Source organism: Monodon monoceros, unplaced genomic scaffold (genome assembly GCF_005190385.1).
Source record: "Monodon monoceros isolate NGI ecotype Baffin Bay Population unplaced genomic scaffold, NGI_Narwhal_1 Super_Scaffold_19, whole genome shotgun sequence".
NCBI classification, from domain to species: Eukaryota; Metazoa; Chordata; class Mammalia; order Artiodactyla; family Monodontidae; genus Monodon; species Monodon monoceros.
The window spans coordinates 63,880,080-63,898,244 of NW_021703775.1; the positions used below are offsets into that span (position 1 = coordinate 63,880,080).

An 18,165-nucleotide genomic window follows, 5' to 3' on the forward strand; every position below is an offset into this window, starting at 1 on the left:
CCTTGGCCCTGAGCCTGGTCTGGTATTAAGAGAAAGTAGGAATTGGGATGAGACTTAGAGGTTGGTCGAGTGCCCTCACTCCAGCCCCTGTGCCTCCCCACCGTGCCCGTCCCACCACCTGCTTCTCCAGCTGATGGATGGAACTGTACACCTGGGCCCCATCAGGCTTCCCTTCCCACCAGGTTAAAGTGCTAAGGTTACCTCCCAAATGTTCTCCTCGTGGAGCTTTCTTCCCTCCACTCCATCCTGCACATGCAGCCAGAGATACTTTCCCCTGACCTGCTTCATACGGGACCAGCCACATTCTGGAATTTTCTTTCACTCTTGCTCTCTTTGCAGTCCACACTCTGGCCTCCCCATTCTGACCTAGCCATTTCCTGAACAGATGCTCCTCCCCTGAGCCATTCTGCCTTTTATCTGGATTTTCACTGCACACGTACTTCCCTTCCCCATATCCCCTTAAGCAAAGCAAAATCCCTGCTCATCCTTCAAGTCCTAACTCATTTGATGCTTCTTCTGGGAAGCCGTTCCCATTTCCCTCGCTCCTCTGTTATAGGTGTCTTCATGCAGGTGTCTCTACAGTGTTGCGCCCGCTGGAGGGCAGGGGCCTTCCGTCTCCGCTCTCCCCTCCCCAGCACACAGCACTGTAGGGGCTCACAGCTTATTTTGAGATTTGCAGTGAATTCAGTGGGGCATGAGCCAGCTGGAGATGGTTCAGGGCGCCGTGGCCCTTCCCGCAAGAATGGGATGTCAGGGTGGCCCTGAGGTCATGTTCCAAGCACAGGTGACATCTTTCAGGCTGTGACATGACACGGCCCAGGCTGGGGGTTTCATACCACCCACACACAAATACGCCCATGTAGCAGCAGTATCACAGGACATTAATAAAATCAATTATTGGATAAAAATCACTGGTTTCCAGTGCTTCGTTTTGTGCTATTAGCAGGAGAATGCTGTTTCAAAAGGAGATAACAGAGAGAGAGAGAGAGAGAGAGAGAGAGCGCGAAAGGGAAAGATCAATTATCAGATAAGATGCAGTGGTGCCTGAGATGAATGTGTATGTGGGCGAGCAGCCCCCCCTTACCTGCCAAATGTGGGCTGAGCGCTTGCACTGCTGTCGGCAGCACCTGCCCTGGGCCTTCCTGTTTAGATGCCCTGAGTGCAGAAGAGCATCCTGGTCAATGATGGGATGGGCGGTACCTGGGCAGCTTCAGATACTTGCACAGCAAGGAGGGTCAGTAACACATGAATGAACATCTCACCCTCGATGCCAGCCCCAGGGCTCCAGCCCTCGTGGTCCAGGTCGGAGCCTGGTCAATAGGTTCTTCCTGGCACAGGACTCTTTTGGCTTTGATGCACCTGAAAGGTCTGAGCTTTGTTGATACAGACCAGATCTCCCCTAGCGGGGTCAGCACTAGTACCCACTGGGCAGTGGCTATCAAGGGAAGCATCCAGTGTGCTGAGGCCCTGAAGCCCATACCTCCTGCTGGCTGTGTGGAGTCTCTGTTGGCTGCACAGCTGGGGTGGGCAGAGCAGAGGCGGCAGCCTGGGCTCTGGGCAGGAGCTGTCGCCTCCCTGTGTGAATCCCCTCACCTCCTCTGCACTGGAGGGTCCAGGAGACAGAGCTCTGCTTTGGGCTCTGCACCATCCAGCTGGGCAACCTCAGACAAGCCAGTAACCTTTCTGAAGGCTTGTCTTCCCTACTCTGCAGAGGGTCTTGGGGAGGGTGAAACGGTATCGTGAATGCAGAAACCGCCTTATACATTCTAAAGTACTGTCTTCTCTTGTGGTGAGGGTTATTACTTGCTCCCCCATGGATGCTTCTTAAAAATAAGCACAGATTCCTGGGTTGGAGGAAGAAAGGAACACACAGGCATCCATCTGGCGGGTAGCACACCATTATAGATGGATTGCTTACTTCTCATCGCCACCTTCCTTTGGCAGAGGAAGGAATGACAGTCACTGTGTACCACCTACTATGCGCCAGCCACTGTGCCAGCACTTTTCACCGAGTGTCTCAAATTACCCTGGAGAAGTGGCCCCTGGGGTTATATTCTAGAATCCAAGTCCCAGCCCTGCAGCATCCTAATTGTGAGATCCAGAGCGAGCTACCTGGGCTATAGAGCCTGCTTCCTTGTCTGTGCAGTGGGAATATGAACGACATCCATCTCCTAAAACTGCTCTGAGAACTACACGAGATAATGAGAGTATAGGTCCTAGCACAGTGCCTGGTATGTGAGCACAGCACTCGTTAAACGGTAGCTGTCATTGTCATCGTCATTCTGTTGTTATTATTATTGCTCATGGTTTTATTAACGTCCTACCTCTGCCCCTATCTTTGAGCTAAACCTCGCCAGCAGCACAAGCCTGGTCTTGGTGGCTGGGCACTGACAGCCAGAGGGTGCTGAGAGGACCGGGAGCCATCCTCACAGACTTCCTGTTCATGTCACACAGATTCCAGATGCTGACTGGGATGACCTATGGGACCAGTTTGACGAGCGGCGGTATCTGAATGCCAAGAAGTGGCGCGTCGGTGATGATCCCTATAAGCTGTACGCTTTCAACCAGCGGGAGAGCGAGCGGATTGCCAGCAGCCGGGTGGTCCCAGACACTCGCCTTTTCAGGTACTTCTCCCGACCCCTCCCCACAGTCATGTCAGATCCACTGCAGGCTAGCTTTGTGCAGCACCCAGTACCAGGAATCGGGGCAGGGAAACCGTTTGTTGCCAGGTAGACACGAGGGGGTCTGTGATGTTGCAGTTTGCCCCGTCTGTGCTTCGTGCTGCCGTGAGCCGTCGCAAAGCACCCTGTGGAGAGGGAGGAGGCCTCCACCTGCACCCTGCCGCCCTCACCAGGGGCTCACCCTAGGCATACCCGCCAGGAAGTCATGGAACACTCAACACCTTACAGCCAGAACCTTTCTCCCCTGGCAGATTCCCATGGCCTGGCCTGGGTTTCACACTGGGGGAGGGCAGGCCTCTGGGCAGTCAGGCTGGTGGTCTCTCCTGTCGCTGGGAGGTCCCCCTGGCTTCTCTTCTCACGTGCCAAAATGTCAGGCCGTCAGAGGTCCTACAGCCTGACCTTTTGGCACGTGAGAAGAGAAGCCAGAGGGGCCTCTACACTTGCCATTGGGTCTGCTGTCTGCTTCGGAGCAGCCCTTTCACACAGCCTCTGTCCTGCTATCCCCTTGGTCAGGCCCCCTTCAGATGGGTTGCAGAGATCAGGCCTGGGGCAATGTGGAAAGCTTTGTTTCCCAGCAAAAAGAGGCTTTGTGAAGGCGCTTCACCTCTCAAGCCTTCCTAGAGTCAGCCAGCCCTTTGCTTCTTGGGGAGGCCTGAGGAAGCAGGTCAGTCTCACCCAGTGCCTCCCCTCCTGACCTCCAAGCTGGGAGGCCCAGCTGTGCCAAAGACCCATGAGGGCGTGTTTCCTGTCTGCTGCGGGAAATTGACTTGGCACCCAAAGTAGCAGACCGGCAAGCTTGGGGTAGAGGGGCTTGAAGGCAATGTCAAATGAGAGACTGTAGGGTTGGTGTTAGCTTCTTAGCTTTCTGTGTCCGTTTGGGCCTCTGGGTACCGAATTGTGGACACTGGGGTTTAGAAGCAGGACAGTAAAAATTCTCATGACAAACGAGGCTGGTCGATCAGGTGGTATGTAAGTTCAGTCTTCCCGACTAGGCTGCACAACTCAGAACCTTGACTTACACAGTGTATTTCCGTGGAGGGGTTTGACCAGTCCTGGTTAATCACCATCACGCCTAAGAGGAGCCGGAGTCCTGGTTTCCCCCACGAATAAAGCCAGGGGACTGAACTGGATGAGATCTATGCCTTCTCACTCTGAGAGTCTGTGAACTCAACCCTCCCCTCGAGGTACCCAGGAGATGCTTTCTTAGCAGTGGGGCCTGGAAGTCCCCTTTACCCAGGACACTCCCTGCTGCTTGCCTGAAAGCTTCAAGTCAGAGTCTTGTACTATTCCTATTAAAATTCCCCAGCACTTACCCTGGTCCTTGGACATGATAGAATTTTATTTAAATGTTAGATTATTTTATTTCACGGGGCGGAGAGTATGTATAGGAGAACAGGGAAGAGAGAGCAGGCAGAAGGCTGAGAAGCTCCACTGGGTCTCCAGCGGGTGGTGCCTCCCTTGTCTTGCGTCCAAATGCTGAGGCCCTGTAGGGACACCTCACCAGGAAAGGGGCTGGTGTATCGGGGTGACAGCTGTCAGAACTGCCTCTGAATGCTCCCACCTGCAGGGAGGAGGTGTCGGGGAATTCACTGGGCAGGCAGATTTGCGGGGATACCTGACCAGGACTAAAATCTGCGTTCACCCTGTTTTATGATCTGAGAGGCAGAAATGAAAGCATTTTACAGGGCTGGACATAGTGGTAGTTGTGGGTGAAGAACTCAGCCTGTCCCCAAGGATCTGAGTTCCCCAGGTCCAGTTCCAGGCTCCCTACCTGACCCAGTGTGTTTCTTCCATGAAGTAAGTGTGATCTTCTGGGATTGCAGCAAGAAGGGAAGAGAAGACTTAGACAGAATGCAGACACCCTTTGGAAGACAACGAGGAAAAGTGTATCAGCCACATGTCTGCCTCGGGACAGTGACCTTGCTCTGTGGGAGCTCGGATTGTGTTACTCAGAGCAGTTCAGATTTATGGATCCTAATCTGAAAGAGCAGGAAGGGGAGACGACAGAGCATTGGGAATGAGGGCAAGCACATGGGACCAGGCAGCCATGGCACATGGTCCCGCCTACTGTGTGCAAAACCCTAAGCAAGCCCTGACAGAAGCCGCCCACTGATCAGCTATCTGCAGGCTGAGTTTGGTACGGGACTGACCCTGTGCCTGTATCGCCCTCGTGGTGATGGGAGTTCCGGAGACTGCAAAGCCCAATGTTCTTCTCTCAAGTGGGCCCCCACTGAGTGGTGACTTTCTGTCTACAGGACCTACCATGTCCAACACTTAGCTCCCGGGGAGTCCGTGTCCTTGAGGTTGAAGTCACCAGCTAAGTCCCTTAATCCTTCTGTGATTCTGGCCTCTCTGCTGTATCCTGTCTTCATCGTCTTCCAACCCTGGGGCTTGCCTGCTTGGGCCCATTCTCAGGCCCTGCCTGTCCCAGCTCTGACCAGCTGTGGCTGCTGGTGACCTGCGTCCACCTGACCAGGGATTCTCAATGGTGACTGACATTTGGGACTGGGTAACTGTATGTAAGGGGGGCTGTCCTGTACTTTGGATGTTTAGCAGCATCTCTGGCCTCTACCCACGAGATGCCAGTCGCACCTCCCCGAGCTGTGACAACCAAATATGTCTCCAGATGTTGCCAAATGTTCCCTGGGAGCAAAACTGCAATGAGAAGACCCGCCATAAAGCCAGCCCTGCTTGTTACCTGAGTTCTCAAGAATGAAACATAAATATGCCTTCTCAGCCCCAGCAAAAGGATGAGGCCATATCTTCCCCCTAAGTCAGAGTCAAGCAGAAGGCAGTACAGCCCAGGGGTTAACGATATAGAGTCTGGGATCAGATCACCCTGTTTCCTGTCTTGCCTGTGCTGCTGACTAGCTGAGCAAACTCATCATTACCTGGCTTCTCTGGTCCACACTTTCCTCTTTTGAAAAGTAGGGATAAAAATAACAATGATACCTATCTAATGCGCTTTTCATAAGGATCAAATAATCTATATGTAAAGTACTTACATACTCCTTAGCAAGTAGTAAAAAAAAATTTTCGTTGTTGTTATTATTGCACGGTAATAATATGGGCAGGTTGGCACTGCAGGGCCAGGAATGGAAGGGAAGTGTCGGGGCGGGGGGATCTCCTGAAAACTGAAGATACTCAGGCAAGAGAGGCAACCAAATGCCGAGTGTCAGGAAGGAGCATTAGGGAGATCACTTAAGTTGTCAGGAGGGGTGGGGGTCAGGGAGGAACAGAGGAGGGCCTCAAGGGTAAGTTCAAAGCTGGAGAAATGGGCGTGGAGTGTTGGTCACGAGTGGGTGTCCCAGCAGTTCTCAATCCAGGCATCTCATAAGAACCACTTGGGGAACTTAAGAAAGGCTGATACCCAGCCTCCAACCAGCTGAAGTGTCTCTTTTCTGAGTTCCCCAAGTGATTCTAGGGAGCAGCCAGGGTTGAGAAACGCCGTTCCAGGTATGTGTTTCTCAAACTTAAATCACCTGAGGTTCTCATCAAACTGATCCAGCAGGTCTGGGGTGGGGCGTGAGAGTCTGCATTCCTATCAAGCCCCCAGGTTCTGCCGATGGACGGTCCATTGATCACACTTCGAATAGCAAAGGCTTAGAACGATGGTTCTCAAAGTATGGTTTCCCAGACCAGGAGACGAACAACACCGGCATCACCTGGAGACTTGTTAGAACTGCAGTTTCTAAGCTTCCCCCCAGAACTGCTGAGTGAGGCACTCTGGGGTGGAGCCTGGCAATCTGTGTCTCAACAAGCACCACCAGTGATTTTGATGACTGCTCAAATTTGCAAACCACAGAGCATCAGCTGGCACTGCGGCTTCCTTTTGTGGGTCAGATGAAGTCCATGGGTGGGTTGGTCCAGCTGAAAGGCCCAGGGTTTGAGTAGAAAGTAGGCCCTGGTATAAAGATGGCTTCCTGCCTACAGGCTGCAGCCCTGTCCCTCTGTCCAGGTGATGGGGCTCTGTCTCAGGCCCTGTAGAGACCTCTGGCTTCTCTGCCCCTTCCTCTTCTCAGTTTCTTCAACCACAGGGTGTATATGCTGCCATCCTCTTGGCAATTGGCATCACCTTTACCAAGAAGCTCCTACTGTGGCCATTGGCCCACCCCGGACTCCTGGTTCCTTTGTGGGACCCGACCCCATGGACACAGCTTCCCTCTCCCTGTCCATGTTCCCATGATGCCTTGCAGCTAAGGTTCTACTAGTTATGACACCAGTTGCCCTCTAGCGGGGAGAAATCTTTGATGTGTGATAGGAATTCAATAAATGTTTGTTGAGCAAATGAAAGGGAGAGTAAGCCTGGAAAGACAACTGATAACTCTTTTCCTATCTGCCTGATGGGTAAATAGGACAAGAGGAGCTAGAGGAAGCCCCCTTCTCCATATCCTCCCGTCCTCATGGGCTTCAGATAAGGGACCAGGAGAAGAGCCTCCGTTAAAGGAAAAAGGCCTTTTTCCCTTAAAGAGTTCTCATTACTGAAAAGAGAAGAGTGAAGAAACAACATGTGAGAGGGGTCTGAGCTTATTAAATTTGCTTCCGGTTTTCCTACCACAGTAATTGCATTGTGATTTATCGGATGCGTTTGAGCAACGCCTGAAATACAGAGCTGTTAGCTGAGCATCAGAGCAGGCACTGCTGAGAGAGCGGGCACTGGGCAGAATGGCTTAGGAATCCAAAGGTACCCAGGTGGAGTGAGGAGGGGAGAAAGGAGGAAGGCTGCGGAGGTTTCCACCAACCACCCACTGTGCTGATTGAAAAGCGAGTGCACTGGTGGCGTGGAACGCTGACAAACAAGTCATGGCGGGGTGTCACGTGATAGAAGAAGCTCCACAGGGGCCAGGGGCTTGATCCCCTGTGTGAAATGGGATAGAGTCACCATCTTTCTCTTGGTCCTTTACCCCGTGGAGTCCACGGTATTTTGTGGGAGGCAGCAAGGTTTACCTGGAGCCTGGGATGACTGAAGTGAGGAGTAGCAGATAAGACTGGGGGGCAGGCTTTGAACTCTCCATTCCAGGGTTTATGGGGGCCGTGGGGCCCATGGGGTCAGCAGTGAGGAGAGTTTAGAAATGAGTTCCTACAGTTTCCAGTGGATCTACTCATTCACCCTTCGGGCTCAACAACCTTCCCCTCCCTGCCCGCCCTACCCCTTCCATAACATTTGACATTTTCACAGTCTTGAGATGGAAACCTGCTGTCTTGGGGCTTCAGACATGTCTTTGCTACAGCTTGGGTCTCCCCACCCCTGATTCAGGCCCAGGGAGAGCAGTGGGGACAAGGTGACCAGCAATGGCCTTCCGCCCATCCCTATCCTGTCTCAGCTTGTTTTCTCATCTGTAGTTGGACTAGATAACCTCGAAGCTTTCGCATTCCCTGAATGCCACACAATTGTAGATGGGTTCATTCTTCCGTGGTTGGCCTTCTCTTCCTGATATAAACATACGCTCCGCTCTCCCACCCGCCTCGGCCTCGTGTGAATACAACACGGGGTGCTTCAGGGGCTTCCCTGGTGGCGCAGTGGTTGAGAGTCCGCCTGCTGATGCAGGGGACACGGGTTCGTGCCTCGGTCCGGGAAGATCCCGCATGCCGCGGAGCGGCTGGGCCCATGAGCCGTAGCCGCTGAGCCTGCGCGTCCAGAGCCTGTGCTCCACAACGGGAGAGGCCACAACAGTGAGAGGCCCGCGTACCGCAAAAAAAAAAAGACTCTGTCATTACGGGGTGCTTCATCGGGGCATCCTAGTCCCGAATTTTCCCCCTAAGGCCCATTGTTCTGTTAACTCGGATGAGAGCCTTCATTTCCAGGGCACTACCTAAGTCCTGTGGGGCCGCAAGGATGAATGGATGTGGCTGCCTGTGTTGGGGGCTGGAGGTGGGGTGTCATAAATATTTCAGTGTGAGGAAGAGACAGCATCTAGCTGGGATGAGTCTGAGCAGATTTCCCAGGGGAGTTCTGCTGTTTATCAAGCATTGTCTGGTCCAACAAACAGTCCTCATTTTCCAGTCCTGCCGCCCCCACCCCTGTCACCACATTCTGGTGACAACAGCTGGATTTGCTATCATCCAAGCAGCACATAAAACGTCTGGCAGACAGGAAGCCAAGAAATGGAGGCACACCCCTCGTGAAGGGGGGAAATATTTTGATAAGGCACATGTGTATTTTCGCTGTTGCCTAGCAATGCTTATTATGGGGTCGCTTTGATTGCAGGGGAGCAGGTGGCAGGGTGGATGCGCCCGTGGGCTGTGAGCTGAGAGGAGTGAGAGCTGGGAAGCCTCATTAGGTCACCTCCCCCGGCCATGCTGGGTTTGATTGTTCCCCTCGGCGGCATATCCTCCTGGGCTCTGTCCAGTGCGGTGCTAAATCATTCCGACAGTGGGATGCCCATCGCTTGCCTGGAGGGAAAATTCCACACTTCGATACATCTCACCGGGAAGACGTTTTTCCTTTGCTTCTTTTCATCCTGGGAAATGAAGGGGCCGTGGCCCAGTCTAGGATTGCATTTATCCTTCCTTGAATTTACTCAGTTGGAATGGCTGCCAAAGATCATCATCACTTCTATCCTTGTACTCGTCACTTAGCAGTAACAGGATCAAAATCTTTGTGGCTGGAATGGCTAAGCATAAAAAATGTTCATATTCCCTCAGAGTCAAGGCAATTCCACTAGCTCAGCGTAGACTTGGTGATTCCAGATCAAGGTGGAGGGGAGGGGAGGGGAAACCCATCGCAGACAGTTAGCTTTGCAAACAGCCTCTCCCATCTGCTGCATTCCGGTCTCTGTGCGCCATTTTTCAATACAGGAGTTTGCAAGCCCGTTGACAGTGGTTCTGAGAGTGCTTCACTCCGGAGCCTCTGAGAGTTTCAGGGAGCTTTGGAAGGGAATAGCGGGAAGAGTTTCCCAACAGCCTGGAATCTCTCAGCAGGAGAACTGTGTCTGCTGCCCTGGGTACCCCTGATTGCAGGACCACTTACAGGCCCCGGGAAGGGGTTCTCTCCAGGGTGCGGAGGAAGAAAGACCACAAAGGCTGAGAGAGCAGGGCGTCTCTGGACCAGGATTCCTTCCACTCAGGTCCCCTGTTCCTTGTGTGCTGCCCCTGCAGGTCCCTCCCTCAACCCCTGGTCTGCGCTATGAGATTCGGACAGATTTCCCCAAAGGGCAACTCTTCAGCCTTTGAAAGGGGGCCAGTCAAGAAAAGCTACTGATGAGAACTCATCCGGACAAACCGCCTTAGCTAACGTTTTCTCACACCTTGTTTCCTAGTTAATTCCCACCAACTTGACTTCCCACTACTGTGCATCTCACTCATTCACTCATTTCCCCATTCGTCCACTCAGCACATTTACTGAACACTAACTGCGTGCCGAGCTCCGTGCTAGGAACTGGTCCCCGCTCCCAGGAGCTCATGGTCTAGTGGGAGCAGTGCACAGCAGCGGGTTCCTGATGCTCAAATGTGGATTGCCCTGAAGCCATGTCCTTATTTCTGGAGTTAAGGCACAGCCTTCCCGCCCTTGATTTCCAAGCGCCCATTTCCTGCCCTGTCTCTGGTTGGGTGTAGCTATTTCTGTCTTGACCATGGAACAGAACACAGGAGTTAGGAGCTTTCCTATAGGAAAAAGACAAAATAGCATTAGGCTGGCATAAGGAGAAGGAGTTTACACGTGAATGGGAAGCAGAGGTTTTTTGAAGGAGGCAGCATCTGGACCGCAAGAACTAGGGGAGACAGGTAGGATTTTTGCAGGTGGGAGGCATTCCAAGTTGAGGGAACAGTGTACCAAAGGCAAGGAGATGGAAGAGCCACAGTGTTTTGTGGGAGTCAGTCCAGTTTCCTTGGAGGGTGGGATAATGGAGGGGATGAGTGGGGGAGGATAATTCTGGAAGGGATACTTCGGATCATGTTGGGGCAAAGCCTTGGATTTGGGGTGAGGACCTTACAGTTAATTCAGTAAACACTGGAATGCTTTCACTTTCACACTTGACCTGGCCCCTCATCAGAGCAACCCTGAGAGATGCCCTAGACAGCACATCTTGGGGCAGCACCATATTTTGGGAGCTCCTGCCTGGGGGAGGGGACCAAGCCCAGCCTGAACCTGGAGCTGGCCCAAGGCGGTGGAGCATAATGTGGGATCTTGGCTCTGAGGCTCTGGCATCCTCAGGGTGGGAGTGTTGTGTCTTACACCTGGGAGTTTACTCAGAGGTGAGGTGGGAGAGATGAGAAACCAGAACTGGTCCGGCAGGAAAAGGAGCTGGTAGGGACCTGGAAAAGGGGGTTTGTTCTTGACCCCCAAACTAACTGCTGGGCTTCAGGATTGAGTACCAGTACTGGCTGTGGAGATTTGGGTAGAACAGCAAGACTAACAGATTAACCACATACCTAGGTATGGAAATCCAAGGTCGCACAGCTAGTCAATGCTTGGGTAAAACTCAAAATCAAGCTTTTAGATTCTAGGTGAGCGTGTGTGTGTGTGTGTGTGTGTGTGTGTGTGTGTGTGTGTATACACATATATATATAATTCTGTCACAAACATAAAACCCCTATTATGGCCAGGTTCACGGAGTGAGTGAGTGAGTGAGTGTGTGTGTGTGTGTGTGTGTTTGACTTGTGCTTGTAGGAACAAGCGGAAGAGATGATGCAAAGGATTCTGGCCTTCAGATAAGATAGTTTGATATTTTTATTTTAGTTTTGCTTAGAGACACAGACATAACATATTTCAGTTGGTTAATGGAGTCAGTAGTTTCTTCTGGTGTTCTGTCACTGAGGCCAAATTCTAATGCGCAGGTACCCCACGAAGAACGCTGTGTGGCTTTGAAAGGTACTAAATGGCCTTGCTTCTGGGGGCAGATTTCCCTTCCTCCTCCTTGGGTTTGTCCCCATTATTACATGATGCCTGAGGAAAGAGGCAATGGAAAGACATGTAGAAAGAGATGGAGAGGTATATTCAGTGCCCAGAATAGGAAACTGGTTTGGAATTAATATTTGTCATGAAAAAAAAAAACAGCCCCCAATACTTATTACTTATACATATTGCATAATTAGGCTATTAGGGACATATCAGTAAATGAGCAGTCCTGGCGCTTGCTCTCATGGAACTGAGATTCCCCAAGTGAGCAAATCCCCCACTGGATGATTGGGAACTACCTTAGTGCCCCTACAGGTCACCAGTCCCTCCTCACCTGTGGGTCACTCCCCATGGGAACAATGTTCCCTTACTCTGGCCTTGAAACTAAGTCCTGGTGCCCAGGGCCAGTAACACCAAGGGGAAGGTGGTATCATTTCTCTCTCCTCTAAATTATCTTTTTCTTAAAAATTTGGTTTGGGGTGTGTACTTTTAAAGGTCAGAGGCAGAAGGCTGAGGGGACCTCGGATTTGCGCTCTGTGTTCTGGGGTGTTCTCTCTAGCACTATGAGGGGCACCAGGATGGTTGGAGTTCTAAGAAGGGGACAAGGCACTGATGAGTTTGCTACCTATTTCATTACAGTCCTTGCCTATTTCATGGGCTGTACTTTGAATCCTTCCAGTTCCGTGGCTTTTGAAATATTCCTGCAACACCAAAATATACCCATGGATGAGGATCTCTCTTCGTCTTAAGTAAACTTTCTATCAAAGTATCACATACATATAGGAAAGTTCACACTTTGTACATGTACAGCTTGATGAACTTTTCCTAAGAGAAGTTACCCATGTTCCTATATCAAGCACCTCGGTCAGGGACAAGACCCTCAGTTTGCCAGAAGCCACCTTTGTTCCCCACTCTGCTCCCCACCATAAGTAACACTGTCTAGACTTCAAATGCCATAGACTAGCATTGCTTGTTCTTGAGCTGTTTATAAAGAGAATTACACAGTGTGTACTTTGTGTGTCTGCCTTCCCTCAAAGGTATGTGTATGTTTAATCCACTTGGAGTTTATTTTGGTATAGGGTGTTAGGTAGTATTCTAATTTCATTCTTTTACATGTAGCTGTCCAGTTTTTCCAGCACCACTTATTGAAGAGGCTGTCTTTTCTCCATTAGAGGAAAACATAGGAAAAACGCTCTTTGACATAAACCACAGCAAGATCTTTTTTGACCCACCTCCTAGAGTAATGAAATAAAAACAAAAATAAACCAATGGGAATTAATTAAACTTAAAAGCTTTTGCACAGCAAAGGAAACCACAAACAAGACGAAAAGACAACCCTCAGAATGGGAGAAAATATTTGCAAATGAAACGACAGACAAAGGATTAATCTCCAAAATATACAAACAGCTCATGGAGCTCAATAGCAAAAAAACCAAACAGTCCAGTTAAAAAATGGGCAGAAGACCTAAATAGCCATTTCACCAAGGAGGACATACAGATGGCCAAGAGGCACATGAAAAGATGCTCAGCATCACTAATTATTAGAGAAATGCGAATCAAAACTCCAATGAGGTATCACTCACGCCGGTCAGAATGGCCATTATTAAAAAATCTAGAACCAATAAGTGCTGGGAAGGGTGTGGTGAAAAGGGAATCCTCCTGCATTGTTGGTAGGAATGTAAATTGATATAACCACTATGAAAAACAGTATGGAGCTTCCTTAAAAAACTAAAAATAGACCTACCATACGACCCAGCAATCCCACTACTGGGCATATACCCTGAGAAAACCATAATTCAAAAAGAGTCATGTACCGCAATGTTCATTGCAGCTCTATTTACAATAGCCAGGACATGGAAGCAACCTAAGTGTCCATCAACAGATGAATGGATAAAGAAGATGTGGCACATATATACAATGGAATATTACTCAGCCATAAAAAGAAATGAAACTGAGTTATTTGTAGTGAGGTGGATGGACCTAGAGTCTGTCATACAGAGTGAAGTAAGTCAGAAAGAGAAAAAAAATACCATATGCTAACACGTATATATGGAATCTTAAGAAAAAAAAAAAGGTACTGATGAACCTAGTTGCAGGGCAGGAATAAAGAGGTAGACATAGAGGGGCTTCCCTGGTGGCGCAGTGGTTGGGAATCTGCCTGCTAATGCAGGGGACACGGGTTCGAGCCCTGGTCTGGGAGGATCCCACATGCCGCGGAGCGACTGGGCCCGTGAGCCACAACTACTGAGCCTGCACCTCTGGAGCCTGTGCTCCGCAACAAGAGAGGCCGCGATAATGAGAGGCCCGTGCACAGTGATGAAGAGTGGCCCCCGCTTGCCACAACTGGAGAAAGCCCTCGCACAGAAACGAAGACCCAACACAGCAAAAATAAATAAATAAAATTAATAAACTCCTACCCCCAACATTTAAAAAAAAAAAAAAAAGAGGTAGACATAGAGAATAGACTTGAGGACTTGGGGTGGAAGGGGAAAGCTGGGGCAAAGTGAGAGTAGCATCGACATACATACACTACTGAATGTAAAATAGTTGGTTGGTAGGAAGCAGCAGCATAACACAAGGAGATCAGCTCGGTGCTTTACGATGACCTAGAGGGGTGGTGTAGGGAGGACGGGAGGGAGGCTCAAGACGGAGGGGATATGGGGACATGTGTATCCATATGGCTGGTTCGCTTTGTTGTGCAACAGAAACTAACAGTATTGTGAAGCAATTATACTCCAATAAAAATCTATTAAAAAAAAAGATAAGTGTGTGAAATCCAGCCACATTTTGCAAAACAGTTTGTTCATTCTCATTGCTGTATAGTATTCCTTTGGAGGAATATATTACAATTTATATATCTGTTCCACTTTTAATGCTCATTTGGGGTTTTTCCAGTGTGAGTTTCTTCTGAATAGAGCTCCTATGAGTAACCTTGTATTTGTCTTCTGGCGAAAAGGCGTATGCGTTTCTGTAGGGTGTATCCCTGGCAGCTTTTTTTTTTTTTTTTTTTTTTGTTGCGGTACGCGGTCCTCTCACTGTTGTGGCCTCTTCCGTTGCGGAGCACAGGCTCCGGACGCGCAGGCTCAGCGGCCATGGCTCACGGGCCCAGCTGCTCCGCGGCATGTGGGATCCTCCCGGACCAGGGCATGAACCCGTGTCCCCTGCATCGGCAGGCAGACTCCCAACCACTGCGCCACCAGGGAAGCCCACCCCTGACAGCTTTTTAAGATTTTGTCAAACATCTAAGGAAGCGGTTAGACCGTTTCCACCCCCACCAGCAGGGTGAGAGTTCCAGTGGCTCCATGTCTTTGTTGGCAGTCACTCGCTATAATCAGTCTCTTTCATTTTAGCCTTTCTAGAGGCTGAGTAGGGGTGTCTCATTGTGGTTTACATCTGCCTTTCTCCACGAATCAGTGAAGTGGAACGCCTTTTCCTAAGGGTATCGGCCACTTGAATCCTTGATCAAGAGTCTTTCCCCTTCCCTGTTCATCTCTCTGTGCTCTTTGCCCAAGAACAAAGCATGAAGCCTGGCTTTTAGTCTGTCCTCAATTATCTCCTCCTCTTCTGATTAGTTTCTGGCATTTTGTCCCACATCTTGGCAGCATGATAAAATGAGAGGGGAAGAGCTGAATGGAGCGTGGAAGATCTGGGTCCTAAGATGCTCCCCAGGTCTTCCGCTCTCTGGGTGACATTTCTTCACCTTTAAGAAGAGAGAAGTAGCTCAGAGATTGTTATTAAGGTCACTTCTAGCTCTGCTGCTGGTGGAAAATACTCTGCCAGTAAGAATGTGCAGGAAGTGACTTAGGGACTGACTCAGATTGGAGGCTATTTCCAGACGCAGGGCTCCTTCTAGCTCAGCAGCAACGGCCCGCCCCCAAGACCCCGGTTTAATCGTTCTCCTCACACACTCCCCTTCCTGACAGGACTTGAGGGCCCCGCAGAACCAGTGGAGCTGTCCTTTTTCATTGCTGCCGTGGCCGTTTCCTTGTATGGCTCCCCTGCCCCCTCATGCCTTCCCCTCAGTGGAGGTCACCAGACTCCCTCCCAGCTGGAGATCCAAATGTAAGCTGATGTGACACAATCTTTGCACTTATCCGAAGGTCTCAGGATCTATTAAACACGACGACAACAAAACCATCTACCCCTGGAATTGACATGTGGGCGGCAGCTTGGCTGCAAACTGGTGACCTGCCCACGTTTTTCAGTCTAGTACAGGGAGTTGGGACATACGGACTTTTCCCTTTAAAGCCCAGGATGCTGTCGTGTTCCGTTACCGTTATCCCCCAACCCCTAGTGCACTTGGCGTGGTGTGACACCCCTAACGCCAGAGAGAAACAGGGCTGGTAGGCCTGGCTTGATGAGGCCCAAGGAGTCTCAGGGCACCTTTGGCAATTCCTTAGTGAAAGGCTGAACCTTGTGGTAAGTGCCTAGAATGAGAATAATCACACCTTATATTTACGGGAGACTTTCCAAAGCACTCTCACATCCCTTACCCGTGATGTCCTCAGTAGCCCTATGGGTGAAGGGGCCATTGTCATTTCACAGCAGAGGAAACAGAGGCCCAGGCAAGGCAGCTGGTTGGCTAAGTGGCAGAGTAGGTCTTCTCGCCATGTGAGCCCTGAGAGAAGTCACCTCTGCCACTTACCAGCTGGTCCTTGGGCAAGTTACTCAACTCCCGAGCCTCAGTTTCCTCATCTTTAAAATGGGAATAATAACGGTACCCAGGATTGCTGTGAGGGTGAGCAAATCCATAATCCATGTCAAATGCTGAGCCCAGTCTTTAACCCCTAGTAAGCACTCAGTGACTGTTTGTTAGCTGTGGTCGTGAGCAGTCCAGCATTAGCACTCAGACCCTGGGGCCTTTTCACTGCTCCGCAGCTGTGGGTAAAAGCAGGTCCGAGAGGCGGGCAGAGAGGGTGACCCAAACCAGGACAAAGGGGTGATGTGAGTAAGTTTGGAGAGGTCCTGGCTTGGCGCCTTGTCCCACACCTCTGAGTTGGCGTGCACTCCAAGAGCAAGGCGGGCAGGGGTGGAAGTTGTGCAGAGAGCATCCTGCCTCATCCTTGGCTCTCAGCACCGAACACTTCACGTGCCTGAATGTCAGACTTACTTTGGAAACTAGAACACAAAATAAGCCATGAGGCAACTGCAATGCCGCGTCTGGTGAAATTTGCATTTTTCAGATACCGGGGATAGACGCCAAGGCCAGCAGAGGGAGTGATTTAAGGGCTGGGGTCCAGGAAGTACAAAGTGTGTTTGACAAGAGATGAAAAGAGCAGAGAGGAGATGACAGCTGTGGGTGGGAGAAGCTGTGGGAAGGAAGCTGCCCGTGCAGCTGTGGTGACAGACAGTGGGATGGAGAGACGTGAGCCCCGGGGACCAAGGACAGCGGGAAAACTCACTGAGGAATGTGTGACGTGACAAAAGAAGGGCTGTGCTGGGGGACCCGGGGAGTCACGTGGCAGCCGGGCTTCCATCTGGACTGACAAGTGGCACGATCAGAAAAGGCCCCTTGTGGAGTCCTTAGTGTCCTGGTTGTAGGAAGAGGAGCCGCTTACATTGGACTGAAGCATATCGTATCTGACAGCTCTCACGTCTGCCCTCACCTCACCCTCCCAGTGACCCTGCAGCCGGACCATGCATCGTTACCTCTGTTCCCTGTTTTCCTACTTCTCCCTGTCACTCCTTGATTCATCATATGGACACATCATTTTTTCCTTACTCCAGGCTGTGCCGAGCCTGCCTGTCGAGACAAGTACCCAGTATGCTCTCATGTCTCCGTCCCAGGGCAAGCCCACTCTTCACCCTGTGACCCAAGCCAGACCCTTGGCGTCCCCTCCTCTCTCACCCTCACTTTGTTGGGTCTGCCTCCTACATAGCTCCTGGTCCCTGCCCTTGCTCCCTGCTCACAGCTCTCTCCTCTGCCTGGGTGACTGCAGCAGCCCTCAGCCGCCCTCCCACTGGGCTCTGGCCCTCCACCAGTCCACCCTCCACACCTCCTCCATGGAGAGCATCCCAAATGCCGGTGCATCGCTCCCCATCCAAACCCTGCAAAGCTGCCAGCCCACCCCAGCCGAGCCCAGGCTTGCAGCTGCCTGACTGTGCACAAGGGTTCATTCATGCCTTCTCATCTTTGCTGCTCTCTCTGCTTGGGATGCTCTCTCCCCTTTCAGGAACGCGGGTTGGTTGGGTCCCCACTCCAGGAAGACATTTTGCCCCCTCAGGCTAAGTAGGGCAGTACCTCCTACTCGCTCACCTCTGAGCAGCACCCTTTACCCCGAGTTTCAAGCTTTCCCTCTCCCCTCCTTGCGCGACAGGGGCAGGGATGCTGACTTACATTTGCACCTCCCTCCAGAGCTCCACACGGTGCCTGGCACTCAGACACTTCATCGTGTCAGCAGATGACTGATGGATTCAAAGAGCACCCCACTGGATTCGTTCTCAGACAATCTACTGAAAACGTCAGGGTTTGCAAGTGCAGGCGTGGGAATGAACCCTCGGAACAGAGGGAGAAAATCACGGGAAATTTAAAACGACCTTCACTCAACAAAGAATTCTCTGTGTTACCACATAAATCCAGGACCATAGTCAGCCAACATTTATTGATCAAACTAGTCCCCTGACACGTGGTAGGCACCTTACATATGT

At 51.0% G+C, this 18,165-nt stretch overlaps 1 protein-coding gene across 1 annotated transcript in view; it reads left to right on the plus strand.

Annotated features, from left to right (window-relative positions):
• Positions 1 to 694: 694 nt before the first annotated feature.
• GALNT14 (polypeptide N-acetylgalactosaminyltransferase 14) overlaps positions 695 to 18,165 on the plus strand; it is a 95,494-nt gene continuing 78,023 nt past the window's right edge. Inside the window, exons 1-2 of the mRNA XM_029231622.1 lie at positions 695 to 784; positions 2,455 to 2,624. Of these exons, the coding sequence (XP_029087455.1) occupies positions 695 to 784; positions 2,455 to 2,624 (260 nt within the window). The remainder of the gene's footprint in view (positions 785 to 2,454; positions 2,625 to 18,165) is intronic.